Consider the following 17,087-nt stretch of genomic DNA (forward strand, 5'->3'; position numbering starts at 1 on the left):
AAGTCCAGATGAAGGAAGAATCAATCAAATCAAAAGGCTACAGCCATAAAAAAAAAAAAGCCTACAGCCATAAAGGGCAGAATGGTTATGACTGTAAAAGGCAAACAAATTCCTGCAGAGGAAAACAAGGGGAAAAGGAGAGGCAGCAGTGCCAGGAAGCTACTATGAGAGAGAAGGGATTCCAACAGATTGGACTAGAAGAGGGTAGAGAGGATGGGTGAAGTTTTCAGAGGATTTTGGATTAAGTGGTATCGAGAAATGTATATGTGTGATGTCTACTATGGGAATGACCAAGTGGGTAACTGACTGAATGTGAGAGTTAGAGGAGGCCAAGAACTATCATGGCCAAGAGAACAGAAGAATGATGTTATCACTGACAGAAATATGGATACATAGAGAATAAAGGAATGTAGAAGCCAATTTGATTTCATAACTTGCGAGTTTCAGGTGATAAGAAATCCAAGTGGATTGTCTGTTAAGACAACTAAAGATGGGATGAACATCAGATGAGAAAATAGACCTTTGTCACTGCTGCCACACTGGTCCAAGTCTCTGTCATCTCTCCCTGGATTACTGCAATAGCCTCTAGCTGCTACCCTTGTCCTCATGGTCTCTTCTCAACTGGCCAGAGAGGGCTTTCAAAATGTAAGTCAGAGTATATCACTACACTGCTCAAAACCCCCCAGTGGCTCCCCATTTCACTCAGTAAAATCCAAAACCCTTATAATGGTTCACAAATCCCTTCATGATCTGCCACCGCCAACCCCCTTCCTCTCCAGCCTAATGGCCTCTTCCCTCTGCCCATCGATTCTGCCCACACTGACTTCCTTGCTTCTCCTAGAACATTCCAGGCTTGCTCCCACCTTAGGGCAAATGTGTTCCCTCTGCCTTGAAGACTCCTAGCTGGATAACTAACTCCACAAGGCTACCCTTTGCCTCTTTCAAGACTTAGTTCAAATCCCACCTTCTCAACGAGCCCACATCTGACCACACTATTTAAAATTTCAAGCCCCACCCTCAACCTAGTACTCCTGATCCCACTTCCTGCTTTTTTCCCAGAGAACTTACCACCTTCTAGGCTGCAATGCAATTTATTTATTATGTTTACTATTTGTTACTGTCTCCTCTTACTAAAATGTAAGCACTATGAAAGCTGAGATTTTGCTCACTGAAGTATCGCAGGCCTAAGTAAAAGAGGGCTTGCAAAAACTAGGTACAAATACCAATTTTTTAAATTAACAACAAGCTGCTAAAAAGGGGTCAAAGATAATGAAAACTGGGGCTTCTCTGGTGGCGCAGTGGTTAAGAATCCGCCTGCTAATGCAGGGGACACGGGTTTGAGCCCTGGTCCGGGAATATCCCACATGCCGTGGAGCAACGAAGCCCGTGTGCCACAACTACTGAGCCTGCGCTCTAGAGCCCATGAGGCACAACTACTGAGCCTGCAAGCCACAACTACTGAAGCCCATGCGCCTAGAGCCCGTGCTCCACAACAAGAGGAGCCACCGCAAGAAAAAGCCCATGCACCGCAATGAAGAGTATCCCCTGCTCACCGCAACTAGAGAAAGCCCGCATGCAGCAACGAAGACCCAACGCAGCCAAAAATAAATAACTAAAATAAATAGATTTAAAAAAAAAAGATAATGAAAACTTGAGCAAAAAAGTCACCTTGTCTCTATCAGCTCCAAGCCTGCCCATTTCTTCCAATACTTTCTAACTCAGTAATGGTCTCACCATTCAACCAGATTCTCAAGTCAAAGAAGCTTGGAAACCATTCTAGACCTCTCACTCTTCCAGTCCCTGCCCAGTCAATTCATCACCAAAAGCTGTCAAATTTCCTCTAATATCTCTAGAACAGGAGCCCTCTTTTCCACTGCCACTGTACCAGTACAAAGATTTTCATCTCTAAACTAGACTATGAAATCCACAACTGAGCTTTTTTGCTTTGACCTAACCAGGACCATTGAACGGATTTTAGATGATGACAGAGTATGACAGGTAGCAGAAAGCTAAGTGAAGAATAGGATACTTGAAGGTGAGAGAAATAAATTTTATCTTCACTTTCTTCCCTCCTATTGATGTGCACTTATTCATATATTTGAGGTCCAGTTCAAATATTTTCTCCACTTTTGAAGCCTCTCCCATTTCCTTCAGGCAAAGTACATACTCTTTTTTGTACATAACTCTAACAGAGCACTTTCTGTAGCAATTATTTTTTCACATATCAGTTGCCCAACTGGACAGGCAAGTCTTATTCTAGCGTAGAGCCTAGCATCAAAAATATCTGTTGAACAACTTTTAGTCTAGAATTGGCAATTGTAAAATGAAAACATAAGTTTGAGCAAAGGTAGTCATACAAAGGACAAAAGAAACAGAAGTTATCTGGTTACCAGAAAATAGTAGATAAAAATACTAAACTGAAGACCCAAGGAAAACAAAAAAAAAAGGCCAAACACATGAGGCTTTTCCATGTAGATGAGGGTAGAGAGATAAGCTAATAGAGATCCCCATGGAAATATTTAATAGAGAAAATAGATTATCTGGAATTTCACGGAGAAATCTGGAGGTGGAAGAAGGGCTAATCTAAATGGCCCTTAAAAATGAAACCCCCCCCCAAAAAAAAAAAATGAAACCCATTCTCTGAGATACGAATGCTCAACTAGAAACAAATGAATTGTGTTCATCAAATGCTCATAAAATGCAGATTGTTTTAATTAAGGAGAAAGCATTGTAAAACATATCATCAGGCCCCTCTAACCCCATCACCCCAAAGACACTCAAATATTTAGAATTCAACCATTAGAAAAACTGGCTCAAAAGAGGTCTCTCAAAAACCGACAAAAGTATGTTAACTGAGAAAATAAAGCTATTAAAATTAAACTCAACACACTGAACTTAAGTGAAGGTCTAATCTTTTCTCATAAAATTCTGTTTTATAGACCTGGGCACTAGTAAAAAGAAATAAAGAGCCCAGAAAAGCAATTTTTTTTAATAAGAAGGTACAGTTCTATGCTTGAGAGAAAAATGGAAAAATATTCAGGATAATGTCCGCCTCCATGTATATTTCAATGTAAAATAAATGGCTTGCTCATTGTAAGATGACTCAGTCACTTACACTTTGGCAGGTTCATGACAAACCAAGCTAATACTAGAGTGGTGGCTCTTCAGCTTTTTTGGGTCCCAGATCCCTCTGAGACCCCAATGAAAGCTAGGGTCCTGTCCTGCAGAAAAACATGCAGATATACACTTAGCTAGCATTTTAAACATGTCACAGCAGTCACAGAGTCCCTGTTGTCTATTTATGACTTCCTAGAGAGCCAAGGAACCCAGCTGTACAACTGATACCTTAATGAGTAGAAATAGCAAATGACGCGAGGCTCAGAAAAGGAAATGAACCGTTAACGATTCTAGAGCATTTTTCCTGGTCCTCCAGACAATTAAAAACACTGAACATAAAAATCTCTTCTGGTTGAATTTTATCAAGTGATATACACCCAGATATAGGTAAAATGCATGCACACACCTTAAAATACATTTGAAACCTAAAGTGTTTAAAGGTAAAATCTAATATTAATAATAGTAATAACAGCTAATAGTTACTGAGCATGTACTATATACCAAGTATTATTCAAAGTGTTTTAAATATATTCATATTTATGCACTAACGTAAATAACTATTATCTGTATTTCATAAATAAGGAAATTAAGGCCTAAAAAGGTGCAAAGAGAGTTAAGGAACAATGACATGAAACAGAAATGACTGAGATTAGGCAGCAAAGACCTCCCTTATAGTGCACCATTTAATAGCAACTTAGACCTGTACTTGTATTGTCACAGTTCTACAAAGCAAGAACATATTGTACAAACTCCAGAAGAAGGATGACAATCTTGATCTTTTTCCATATTCCTGGCAAGATAATCCTTATAATATCATGTTCACTTTGGAGTACACTGTAACCAGAAATGTGAATACAAAATGTTCAAAAAGATCACAATGCTAACTAAAGGATTTATGAGATTAGAAATGAAAGATTAATTTTGAGGGTAACAAACCTTAGCTTTCTAAACCACTGTCCTCTGTATACGTACCAGCAATGAATCATGCTTTGGAAAAATGAGCAACTTGATAAGAGGTAAAAAATCTGAAATAGGGCACCTTTTTCTACCAAGGAAGCTCAAGTTTTCCTACCTCAAGCTTTTTTCCAGACTGCTTCCTTTTTATCATATTGGTGCCAACACCTCTTCTACTCCAGGGACACACACAAAAGTAGAGAAAACCTCACAGGTTCAATAGGTCTTATTAAATCCCATCAGTTGCAAGACTAATTCAGATTCCTTGGATGTGCCTATGCTATGCCCTGCACAACGCAGCATACAATAAATATTTGTTGAATGGCTGAATCTTCTCCAGGAGAAAATGCATACGTTTAACGTTTTCTACTTCCCATAATATTACACTACAAATTATTATGGTAACAGAATAATGTAATAATACAAATCTTTTACCTTACCATTTTTTAAATTCTACGTCCCAGGGGGAAAAACAAGACTAATTTTTTTGACATCAATTTATGCAGCTATTGGCAATCCAAGACACCACAAAAAATGTATCTGAGTACAGGTGACGCCTGAACAACATGGGTCTGAACTGCACAGGTCTACTTATATGTGGATTTTTCTCAATGGTAAATACTACAGTACTACACAATCTACAGTTGTTACGTTTGAGCACACAGAACCACAGATATGGAGGAAGCTTGGATAGAGAGCCCCCTGTAAATTACATGCGCATTTTCAACTCTGTGAGGGCTGCTGCCCTTAACCTTCCCATTTTTCAAGGATCAACTGTATACTCTATTTAAACAATAATGTTCTTAACATATTATAATTTCTTACAGCTATTTTTTTTCTAACATCTTATCGGAGTATAATTGCCTTACAATGGTGTGTTAGTTTCTGCTGTATAACAAAGTGAATCAGCTATACATAAACATACGTCCTCATATGTCCTCTGTCTTGCGTCTCCCTCCCACCCCCCCCATCCCACCCCTCTAGGTGGTCACAAAGCACCGAGCTGATCTCCCTGTGCTATGCGGCTGCTTCCCACTAGCTATCTGTTTTACATTTGGTAGTATATATAAGTCCATGCCACTCTCTCACTTCGTCCCAGTTTACCCTTCCCCCTCCCCGTGTCCTCAATCTTACAGCTTTCTTTGTAATGTTTAATGAAAATACAACAAAACCATGGATGTTTTTCTTTTAAACAACCAATAAACTTTCTGAATCAGGTAAGAGAAATTAGTTCTGTTAAAGTGAGGTGGCCTGCTGCTTTACTACTAATATGCTAAATTCAGTGAAGCTTAAAACCAAGAAACAATGAAAATAAACATATACTCTTACATATGCCACAAAAAAAGTTCCCTTTATATTTAATTCACAAACTGAAACACCTGCTCTGATTTACTGAACTGTTAAAACATCTGAGAGCAAACACACAAAAGTAAAAACTATACACAGTTTTCTTAGAAGTTGACACCAATGAAAAGAAATTAATTCCTATGCATTAAAAAGTATAGAAAGCATGCAAGAGCCAAAATATTCCCTCTAGTTTGACTAAATATTCCCTAATATTCAGCAGTACTTTTTAAAACACAACTTATAGTTACTGAATATTAATTTACCAAAACAGGCAAGGATGACCTTATCTTGGCAAAACTCATAATACTGTTTCCTCAACATCCTAGAAGACAGCTTGATGCACCACACTCTTCCATCTGCTTTGTTCTATTTCTTCATGCCCCAAATGGAAATTAAACCCTTCCAGTAACAGCCAAAATTTCATCAGTCACAGGAAAGTACTTAGCGCAAAGAAGTAGTATGATATGAGTAAGAGGTAGAAAGAACAACAGGTAGAACAGCCCTGGTAATGACCTTAGAGTATGCGCTGAGAGAGAAAATCTACACAACATGTACAGGAATTGCATTTAAATAATTCTCTTCCCACTTACCTGATGAGCTCTCAGTAAACACCGTTAATGTCTGTCCTCCAACACTTTGCAAGACAAATGGATGTTCTCTAGGAGCACTGACTGAAGCTGGTTTCCCGCCAATATCATGAATGTTTGCAAGATCCTCATTCAAAGTAAATGACACCTAGGAGACACATTAACCAGAGCTTATTACAATAGATTTCTATATTCAAAGTATCTGTACAGAAATTCTAACTATAAATCAAATACTTTTTTAATGTGAATCTTTTCCAGTCATTTTATTAAGCATTTTTTAAAAACTTTATCAAAAAATTTTTAATAATTAGTCCTAATAGGAGAATCTATCCCCTTTTCTCAGACTAATGGGGCTAATCTACCATTATATAGACAGCTTTCAAATGTTTTCTCTGGTCTATGGCTGGAAAAACTTCTATTTACAAAATAGAAATAAATTTTTTTCCTAAGGTGTCTGAGGTCAAGGAAGAAACCATGTCTTGTTATATTTATACCCCTAAATAAATTAGATAAGTATTAGGTGGATGGATGGATGGATAGACTGACAGATAGATAGATAGACAGACAGACAGACAGATCTATCCATCCATTCATCCATTCATCCATCCATCTCCTAGCAAAATGCCTGGCACACAGAAGGAAAACACTGTTCGCTGAATGACCGAACATTTTAAAAGTATTAAGAAAGCGACTGTACTTGAAGCAGGGGGAAGTGAGCTATTTACTCAGGAAGCTTAAACACTCCCATAAGCAGAGGATGTCTTTCTTTTTAGATCCAGTAACTGTATGAGTACACGGTGCTGTTTTACTTTTGAATATTTCAACAAATACAACTAAATATTCGTAAAGATAACTCAATATTGAGGTTTAGAATAAAAAGACACAGTAGGTGTTCTTTCAAAATGATTTTTACCATATCTCCCCGAATTTTACATCAAAGGGATTTATAAACTTAACACACTGATCTCTTAACCACGTAGAAAGATTATGAAGTATTATTAAATGTCTCTCTACTATGCGAAAGGTACTGCAAATTATGTCCTGGACTTAATGGGTCAAAATCTAAAGGCTTCAAAAATCCAAATCAAATGCATTTGCCAACCTGAAATAATGTTTAAAGTATTACTGAAACAATACTAACTTTCATAGTACCAGAGAGGGGATATTTAGGTCAAAGGAGAAAAATGCTAAGCATGAACAACTAGAAAGGAGCCTATTCATTCACACAAGAGAGGCATTTATACTAGTATGTGTTCCTGACCAGCCACCAGCTTGATGTGGAGTTCTCCAGAATGCAAACACTACCCTCTCTTTACTATTACTAATGCATAGTAAAATAATCTAATGTTTTAAATAAAATTTCCACAGAAATAATCTTACCTCGGTCCTTCCTTGATTTCTGAAAGAGAGGAAAGAAAAAATTTTCACTTATTTAATTTCATATTTTTTTCAAATGTAAGCTAAGAACTAAAAGAAATAATGCTACTTCATATTTACATAAAAATATTACATTTACAGAGATTAACTAATATTTATCCTTGGCTCTCCTAAACTATTCTATTTGTAATCCTATAGGAAAAACAAATACACATTAATCCCACATGAGTATTTTAGATATTATGAGTTTGTGTCTCTTAACACTATTACAACCTGACCTAATAATATTTTATCCAAATAATGGTCTTATTACAATTCTTATTTTAATTTCTGAGTATTTTAATTTATTATTTATTTATTATTTTTGGCTGCATTGGGTCTTCGTTGCTGCGCACGGGCTTTCTCTAGTTGCAGCGAGCAGGGGCTACTCTTCGTTGTGGTGTGCGGGCTTCTCATTGCAGTGGCTTCTCTTGCTGCAGAGCACAGCTCTAGGCATGCTGGCTTCAGTAGTTGTGGCACACAAGCTTAGTAGTTGTGGCTTGTGGGCTCTAGAGCACAGGCTCAGGAGTTGTGGCGCACGGGCTTAGCTGCTCCACGGCATGTGGGATCTTCCCGGACCAGGGCTCGAACCCGTGTCCCCTGCATTCACAGGCGGATTCTTAACCACTGCGCCACCAGAGTAGCCCTCTGAGTATTTTTAGCATTCAGCAGCATGTGAATGGCATATTTAATACCAGATATATAGAACTTCAACAAATTTTACTATTTATTTTGTCTAGCTGAAGAAGTTTCACTTACCTAACAAAATCTTAAAGATCAAAAATTATTTTTAAATTATAAGCAATTTTCTCTGCTATAAAAATAATATATGCCCATGTAGAAATAATTTTATTACAGACAAGCCAAAAGTTTTAAATTAGCCAAGATTCTACTGTTAACATCTACTGCTATCCCCAGTAAATATCCTTCCATACGATTTTTAATTTATTTGAATTACATTTTTTAATTTTTCTTTTTTTAATAAATATGGGATCAATGTACACCCTAATAATAGCCTAATTAAAAAAAAATCATGTATTAAATACCTGCAAAGTACTGAGTGGAAGGCCCCTATCCCCAGGCAGCAGAAGATATAAAAGCTAAATCCAGGGGCTTCCCTGGTGGCGCAGTGGTTGAGAGTCTGCCTGCCAATGCAGGAGACACGGGTTCACGCCCTGGTCCGGGAAGACCTCACATGCCGTGGAGCGGCTGGGCCCGTGAGCCGTGACCACAGAGCCTGTGCTCCACAACAGGAGAGGCCACAACAGTGAGAGGCCCGCATACCACAAAAAAAAAAAAAAAAGCTAAATCCATAACTATAAAGTGAGATAAATTTTAATTTTAATTAAGAGAGCCACAATGTGCTAGGATTAGGTAGGAGTACACCACTTCTTCCATTTTAAGAGTTAAGGACTGGCTCAACAAGAGGCAGCTTTTGAGCTATAGTATCAAATGTAAAACAGATAGCTAGTGGGAAGCAGCCGCATAGCACAGGGAGATCAGCTCGGTGCTTTGTGACCACCTAGAGGGATGGGATAGGGAGGGTGGGAGGGAGGGAGACGCAAGAGGGAAGAGATATGGGAACATATGTATATGTATAACTGATTCACTTTGTTATAAAGCAGAAACTAACACACCATTGTAAAGCAATTATACTCCAATAAAGATGTTAAAAAAAAAAAAAAGTAAATAGCTAAGTGGGACTTTCCTGGCGGTCGAGTGGTTAAGACTCTGCACTTCCACTGCAGGGGATGCAGGTTTGATCTCAGGTCGGGGGAACTAAGATCCTGCATGCTTCGTGACAGGGCCAAAAAAAAAAAGCAAAGTAAATTGCTAAGCAAAGCCAGGAAAATGTGATCAGATTTGGCTGGGAGGGAAAGTACAAAGTAAAGAATAGTAGGAGATGAACTATAAAGGAGAAATGGGGCCAGACCATATAAGATCTTGAATATCACAGCACAGAGCATGGACTTCACTCTTTAGGCAATGGAGAGCTACAAGCATTGTTTGAACCAAAGTGTAACAAGTACAAAGACATGTTCCAAGAAACTGACATCAGAAAATATACATAGAATGGATATGAAGACCAGTTAGAAAACTACTAGTTCTCCATAACACCCGGCTGAGTTCCAACCTGTCTTCCTTCAGTGGTTCAGTCATTCACTGTCATTAAGTGTCTGCTATACATCCACTAGGCACTGTGACAAGTGCATGGTATAGTATGAGTATAGGTCTTTATCCTCAAGAAGGTCCCAGTCTAATGAAAAGAAAAAAAAGCTCCAATCCATGAACAACTACAAACAGGACAATAACTTCAAGACAGAGGTATAACAAACTGTCATGGAAATGCAGATGTGAAAGCTAGGAAAAGATGAACTGAGTGGGGGATGAGATCAACAACAAGTGGCCATTCCAGGCTAAGAGAAGAATCCAACTAAACACCAGAAATGAGAAAGTATCCAGCATAGTCCTTCTAACATCAGTGAACGGTAGGTTGGAGTCAAGCGGTAAAGAGCCTTTTAGGCCAGACTAAGGATTCCAGATTCTTACAGAGATTTGTTTACTGTAGGAATTCGCAGTCTTTCATACATTAAAATACAATGTCAATCTTCTTTTTGTTGGGGAAGTACCTAGAAGCGAGGTGAAAAAAGTTTAAGATTTCACATAAAAATAATGAATTTCCAGCTTCTCTTACAAGAGCGGAAGATCTGGCAACAATGTGCTCCCAATTCAGCATGACAACAATCCCCTCAACATGCAGACAGTCAGGCACTGAATTCACTACAGTCCCTTCCCTATCTCTCCAGAACTTTCCTTGTAGAGGAACTGAATTTAGCTACCCTAAGAGAGAGGCACTGTAGGCAAAGCAAAGGGAAAGACACAGAAGGCACTCACGTAATGTTTACTGAATTGAACTGAGGTTAATGCAGAAACGCATATAAAAAGTAATGAAGGCCTGAACCAGACAGCTGTAGAATTCAAGGAGGAGTGTGGCCATCATCAAAAAATCTAGAAACAATAAATGCTGGAGAGAGTGTGGAGAAAAGGGAACACTCTTGCACTGCTGGTGGGAATGTGAATTGGTACAGTCACTATGGAGAACAGTATGGAGGTTCCTTAAAAAACTACAAATAGAATTACCATATGACCCAGCAATCCCACTACTGGGCATATACCCTGAGAAAACCATAATTCAAAAAGACTCATGTACCAAAATGTTCATTGCAGCTCTATTTACAATAGCCCAGAGATGGAAACAACCTAAGTGTCCATCATCGGATGAATGGATAAAGAAGATGTGGCACATATATACAATGGATTATGACTCACCCATATAAAGAAACGAAATTGAGCTATTTGTAATGAGGTGGATGGACCTAGAGTGTGTCATACAGAGTGAAGTAAGTCAGAAAGAGAAAGACAAATACCGTATGCTAACACATATATATGGAATTTAAGAAAAAAAAATGTCATGAAGAACCTAGGGGTAAGACAGGAATAAAGACACAGACCTACTAGAGAATGGACTTGAGGATATGGGGAGGGGGCAGGGTAAGCTGTGACAAAGTGAGAGAGAGGCATGGACATATATACACTACCAAACGTAAGGTAGATAGCTAGCGGGAAGCAGCCGCATAGCACAGGGAGACCAGCTCAGTGCTTTGTGACCGCCTGGAGGGGTGGGATAGGGAGGGTGGGAGGGAGGGAGACCCAAGAGGGAAGAGATATGGGAACATATGTATATGTATAACTGATTCACTTTGTTATAAAGCAGAAACTAACACACCATTGTAAAGCAATTATACTCCAATACAGATTAAAAAAAAAAAAAACCACTGATAGAAGAGGAAATGACTGAAAGTGGGCAGCAAAGGAAAAAGGATGGATTAAAGATCATGCTGCCATTTCCTGTCAGTGACTAGAAATCACCTAGATGCAATTAGGAAACACAGGAGGGGAGGTCAACTTCCTTTTCATATACAGTTGACCCTTGAACAATGCAGGGGTTAGGGCAGACAACACCCTCTATGTTCATGGTTCCATGTCCATGGATTCAACCAACAGCAAACGTGTGGAACTGTAGCATATACTGACTGAAAAAAACCCATGTAATCAGTGGACCTGTGCAGCTCAAACTCTTATTGTTCAAGGGACAACTGTATATAATATAATAGCACCTTAGTTGGAATGATAAGAGATTGATCAACTCTGGATGAGTTAATTTTCTAGAATAAATATTAACCCTTGAAAACTTAAAATTTATTTTAAAAGGATTATGTATTGCTTTGTCTTGGTATATGAATGTATGAAGTATACATGACCTTTTGTCATTCTACATTACAACTAAAATATACCCTTCCCATGATGATCTGTGGTCAAAGTTATAAACATCCACTATTGTAAAACACAGTAATGGCTTCAGAAATGGATGAAGTAAACACCTGGCCCACCCTTTCACTGAAAGTCTCATAATGTTTCTCGTTACTCTGAGTCTGTTTCTCAATACTCCACAGATACTTCTTTCGACTCCAACCTCGTTCCTCTTGCCTTTTTCTTTTTTTTTTTAAATTTTATTTATTTATTTATGCGGTACACAGGCCTCTCACTGTTGTGGCCTCTCCCGTTGCGGAGCACAGGCTCCGGAAGCGCAGGCTCAGAGGCCATGGCTCATGGGCCCAGCCGCTCCGTGGCAGGTGGGATCTTCCCGGACCGGGGCACGAACCCACGTCCCCTGCATCGGCAGGCAGACTCTCAACCACTGCACCACCAGGGAAGCCCCAACCTCTTGCCTTTTTTAAAAAAAATTAATGTCTTTCCTTTTTCTTACACTCTTAAAATACATCTTAGATTTGACACCAATGGGGCCAGACTTTTCACTAATCACTGATAACCAATAAATCACCTGCTTCTTCAGGATAAGAAAACCAACCAAATAATAATAATAATAACGCTGTGCTCCCACAGGATTTTTTGTGGTTTTTGTTTTGTTTCATTTTGAATTCCTATTCATATGTCCCCTTCTTGAACAATATAGCTCAAAAACCAATAGGGGAGGCCAAGCAAGGTAGGCATCTGCAGAGTGGGTTGAGCAGAGCAGTCATAGCCCAAGTGGAAAGGAAGCGCCTGGGGTAGAGAGGGCAGGCCGGGGCAAGGTGCCAGAGCCCATGGGGTAAAGGAGGGCACCCCATAACAGAACAGCTCAACAAGAAATGGGTCAGAGCCTAGTGAGGCGAGGGCATCCACATGGAAGGACAGACTGAAACAGGCTATTGGAGCCCCAGCAGGGTAAGGAGGCATGCCTTTGAGGAGAGGGCAGCCTCACAACAGGGGGTGGAAGCCTAGAAGGGCTGAGGAGAGCATCCCTGTGGAGGGCAGCAAGGGTTAACAACAGCCTAACAAGGGTTGCTATAGCGCAAGGAGGGTGAGGAGGGCAATCACCAATGCGGGGAGAAGTGGGGGACTCTGAACAAGAAAGAACAAAGGCCTGAACAAATAAGTGAATATATTAAGAATAACAGGAACCAGGTTTCTCACTTTCAGAAAAGAGGTACGAATATGAAAAGGGAGGAAACTAGAACACACCCTGTAGTGCTGAACTGGAGCTGGGTATTGGTATAAATTCATGATCTTCAACACATGTAAATATAAAAATAAATGCAGACCTAGAGGTATGTGTGTGTACATACACAGCCACTTAGAGGGCCTGGGAGCAGCCATGAGCACCTGTGGTATCCGGAGCTTAGTTTCCAAATCCCATTTTCCTCGAGAGGAAACCAAGCCTCTTCGGAGAAATGACTGCCTCTAGGGCTCAGACAGAAATGTACAAGATGAGTCTAAAACATCTTTCCTTAACAAAAAGTAAGTACTCAAAGAATGATGAAGACATGCCCAAAGTCTATGGGACATACACTATTGAACTGTACACTTAAAAATGGTTAAGGTGGTAAATTTTATATGTATTCTTTACCACAATAAAGAAAACAAAGATCATGAGTGCCAGCTAGAAGGAGCTTCCATTGGCTAAACTTTGGACAATTTGAACATCAGAATAAATGATGATAAATTGAGTCTCTCAGTGTCTTTCTGTAAGGGCAGCACCAAGAACTGAACATAATGCTTGCACTGTGAACTAACCGGCAGAGGAAACAGTAGGATTATTATTCCACTTTGTTTTGATCAGCAATGTGTATCTGTGCCTATGTGTGTGTATTATATACGTATATGTGTGTATATATATATGTGCATTGATATACATATATGTTTTTATTTGCATATTTTCTATTATTAGTGGGCCCCGATATGACCTTGGAAGTTAAGTGTGTTTAGAAATAAAACAAGAAATTAAACGTCTCTGAAAGAAGCTGTATTAGTACAAACTGTATGACTGTGAGTAAAATAGGACATATATCAAACATTTTGAAAACTGAAGTTTGCTGAGGCAGGATGGTAATGTAGAAAGGCTGGTTTTAAAATTAAACAAACTAAAGCAAAACTATAAACCAATTAAAATACAGTACACATCAGATGTCCAAAGGTATAAGAATAGTCCAAGTACAGTGATTTAGGGACATGGCATGAATTGCTTGACGAAAATGGCCCAAATGTTACCAACTGTTAAGAGAAGCTGTTACTCTCATCTTATTCTGGACTCTCCTTTTTTCAGGTATTGAAAGAACCAAATTTGGGAAGAGCTGCATTCCCAGCAGCATGTGTTCCCCTCCCCTCTGCCTCTCTTGATTCCTTTACTCCACAGTGCCTGTCTCTGCTGGAATCAGCGTCCACACCATGTATTTCTCCCTAGCTTCTGGCCTACTGCACAGCAAGCTGGTGTTGCTGCTTAACTCTGGGAGAGCTGACGGGGAGGGGAGGCGCCAGACATGATGCAGGGTCTACTGCCTGTGCTCTGTGGGGTGTGGGGCATGACAGCAGGTGAACACTTACGGAGTATTTTACATGCACTTAGCCTATGAGGTATTAATACCATCTCCTTTTCACAGATGAGGAAACAGAGAGGGTAATAAGCAACTTCCCCAAAGTCACACAGCTGGTAAATGACAAGGCCCGGATAAAGCCCAGAGCTGACTGACTCCTGAGTCCATACTCATTATCGGTATACCACACTGCCTTTTTAAAACCTTAGGTATTTTTCATTTTTTACCCAAATATACGTTTTTTCAACCACACAGATAACCCACCAAATGGTTAATCTGCCTCTAAGGATCAATAGTTGATCATAGGGCTTCCCTGGTGGTGCAGTGGTTGAGAGTCTGCCTGCCGATGCAGGGGACATGGGTTCGTGCCCCGGTCCGGGAAGATCCCACGTGCCGCGGAGTGGCTGGGCCCGTGAGCCATGGCTGCTGAGCCTGCGCGTCCGGAGCCTGTGCTCCGCAACGGGAGAGGCCACAACAGTGAGAGGTCCGCGTACCGCCAAAAAAAAAATAATTGATCATACATCTTCTAGTCTTTAAAAATACTTGAAGACAGTTTCACTGGTTTGCCCTAAGTCTTCTCTTATTAAACAGCCATCGTGCCTTCAAACGTTCCTCACAGGAAATTGATTTTAGTTTTCTCATTGTCCTCGTCTCACTCCACTGAATGAACTTATTTGTCCATGTCTCTAAGTGCAGCACTAAAAACTGAACACAGTGTTTGCTCTGGAAGCTCACTGGCAAAGAAGAGTGGGGTTATCATCCCACTTCATTCTCAACAACAATCATCTATCAATGGAGGCTTCTGTTTATAGCCACAAAACCTTGATGAGTTATATTTAGCTGAAATTAAAGTATTGATAACTTAGTCACAGGCACTGCTAAGCCACTCCTTGCTCATCCTACACTTGTTTAATAGTGAACCTAGTAATCAGTAAGAAGAATGAAAACTAAGTAAATTAGAAACATAAATAAGATAGCCAGTAGACCTACTCTAGAACAAGCTGTTTTCAAGCATTTCCATAGCAATCTTAGGATACCAACTACTAAAAATCTGTTCCCACCATTAAAAGCATCTAGTTCTACACGGCAAGATTATATTTCATGTTAGGTAGAAAATCTGCTAGATTTTTTATTTACATATAAAATACACATACACACATCTGTTAATATTAAGGGCAAACATACAGTTTATTGCCAAAACCAGGACACTCTGGAGAGTGAACACTATTAATAATTACACAGGAAAAATATGTAAACCAGCGCTGTAAAACATGTAAACTGGTCACGACCTAGGGATACGGCCTCCCTATGCATATTAGATGTAACTATATAAAACATCTGCTTTAAACTAAGGACAAGCTTGAAATTTTCTTCCAAACAAAGGGTGATCAAGAAAAGGTGATCACAGCACACCCACTACTGTTTATTTAGCATGCTATCTTTAATATTTACCTTAGGGACGAAAGCAGCACTTAGCGCTTACATAGGTTTCCCTAGAGCTTGGCTCCTTTAACTCTGTTTCCCATACCAGCTCCCTCCTCCCCACACCAAAAGATTTTACATTCCTCAACTAGGTATTTTCTTCACACAGAGGTTTTCAGGAATGCAATATTCATGGTAGGGAAAGGTAGCGAATCTAAACTCAGAAGACTGAGTATCTGTCCAAAGTCTCACTGATAGTAAGTGACAGAGCTGGCACTGGAACCTGTCGGAGTTTTCTTACCACTCAAAGGACTGAATTTAAGCCCAGTTCTGCTATGAAACGTGTAGCTGTTTCTTAAGAAAAGAAGATGTTACTTCTCTCTACCTAACATTAGAACTTTGGATATAAAAGCATGCCCATTTCCAATAAATACCTTGTGAAAACAAAAGGAAGAATTAAAAGATCTGTCTGAAACAAATGCAAGTAAGATAAAGAACAAAAATATTGATATTTAGGGCATAAACCATGAAAGTATCAAAGCTTCTTACTTTAAAGACATGACATCATCCAAGAACACAGGATTGCTCCTCCAAAGAACAAAACCCAGAGGGTGTCCAAATGACATTTAGAAATTGAGAAGATGAGAAGGAGCCAGCAAGAGAGTGATGTCTCAGAAGTGAGGTGAAAAAAAAGGGTTTGAGGGTAGAAGTGATCAACTATGTCAAATTCTGTTGAAGGTCAATTGAGAAGAGCTGCTAGTTGACTCTTAGATTTAACAATGTGGATGTGGTAGGGGCTTCCCTGGTGATGCAGGGGTTAAGAATCCGCCTGCCAACGCAGGGGACACGGGTTTGAGCCCTGGTCTGGGAAGGTCCCACATGCCGCAGAGCAACTAAGCCCGTGTGCCACAACTACGGAGTCTGCGCTCTAGAGTCCAAGTGCCACAACTACTGAGCCCACGTGCCACAACTACTGAAGCCCGCGCGCCTAGAGCCCGTGCTCCACAGCAAGAGAAGCCAATGCAATGAGAAGCCTGCGCACCACAGCGAAGAGTAGCCCCTGCTCTCTGCAACTAGAGAAAGCCCGCGCACAGCAACGAAGACTCAACACAGCCAAAAATAAAATAAAATAAAATTTTTTAAAAACTTAAAAAAAAAAAAGAATGTGGATGTGGTAGATTGTAAAAAAAAAAAAATTTTAGGACTACAAATTATTTGCCTCAAATCCCATCAAGAGGTAGAGTCTACTGCAAGTTACATTTACATTTGGCAAACATGATGCAAGCACAGCTTGCAAAGCACTTGTGTAGTG

General features: G+C 39.7%; 1 protein-coding gene across 1 annotated transcript in view; it reads right to left on the reverse strand.

Moving 5' to 3' along the window:
• The window catches only part of GTF2F2 (general transcription factor IIF subunit 2), a 159,290-nt gene that overhangs the window by 126,431 nt on the left and 15,772 nt on the right, over positions 1-17,087 (reverse strand). The window contains exons 3-4 of the mRNA XM_079903380.1: positions 7,386-7,404; positions 6,009-6,153 (exon numbers count right to left, since the gene is read on the reverse strand). Of these exons, the coding sequence (XP_079759506.1) occupies positions 6,009-6,153; positions 7,386-7,404 (164 nt within the window). The remainder of the gene's footprint in view (positions 1-6,008; positions 6,154-7,385; positions 7,405-17,087) is intronic.

The sequence above is a fragment of the Stenella coeruleoalba genome, assembly GCF_951394435.1.
Source record: "Stenella coeruleoalba genome assembly, chromosome: 18".
In the NCBI taxonomy this organism is placed as follows: Eukaryota; Metazoa; Chordata; class Mammalia; order Artiodactyla; family Delphinidae; genus Stenella; species Stenella coeruleoalba.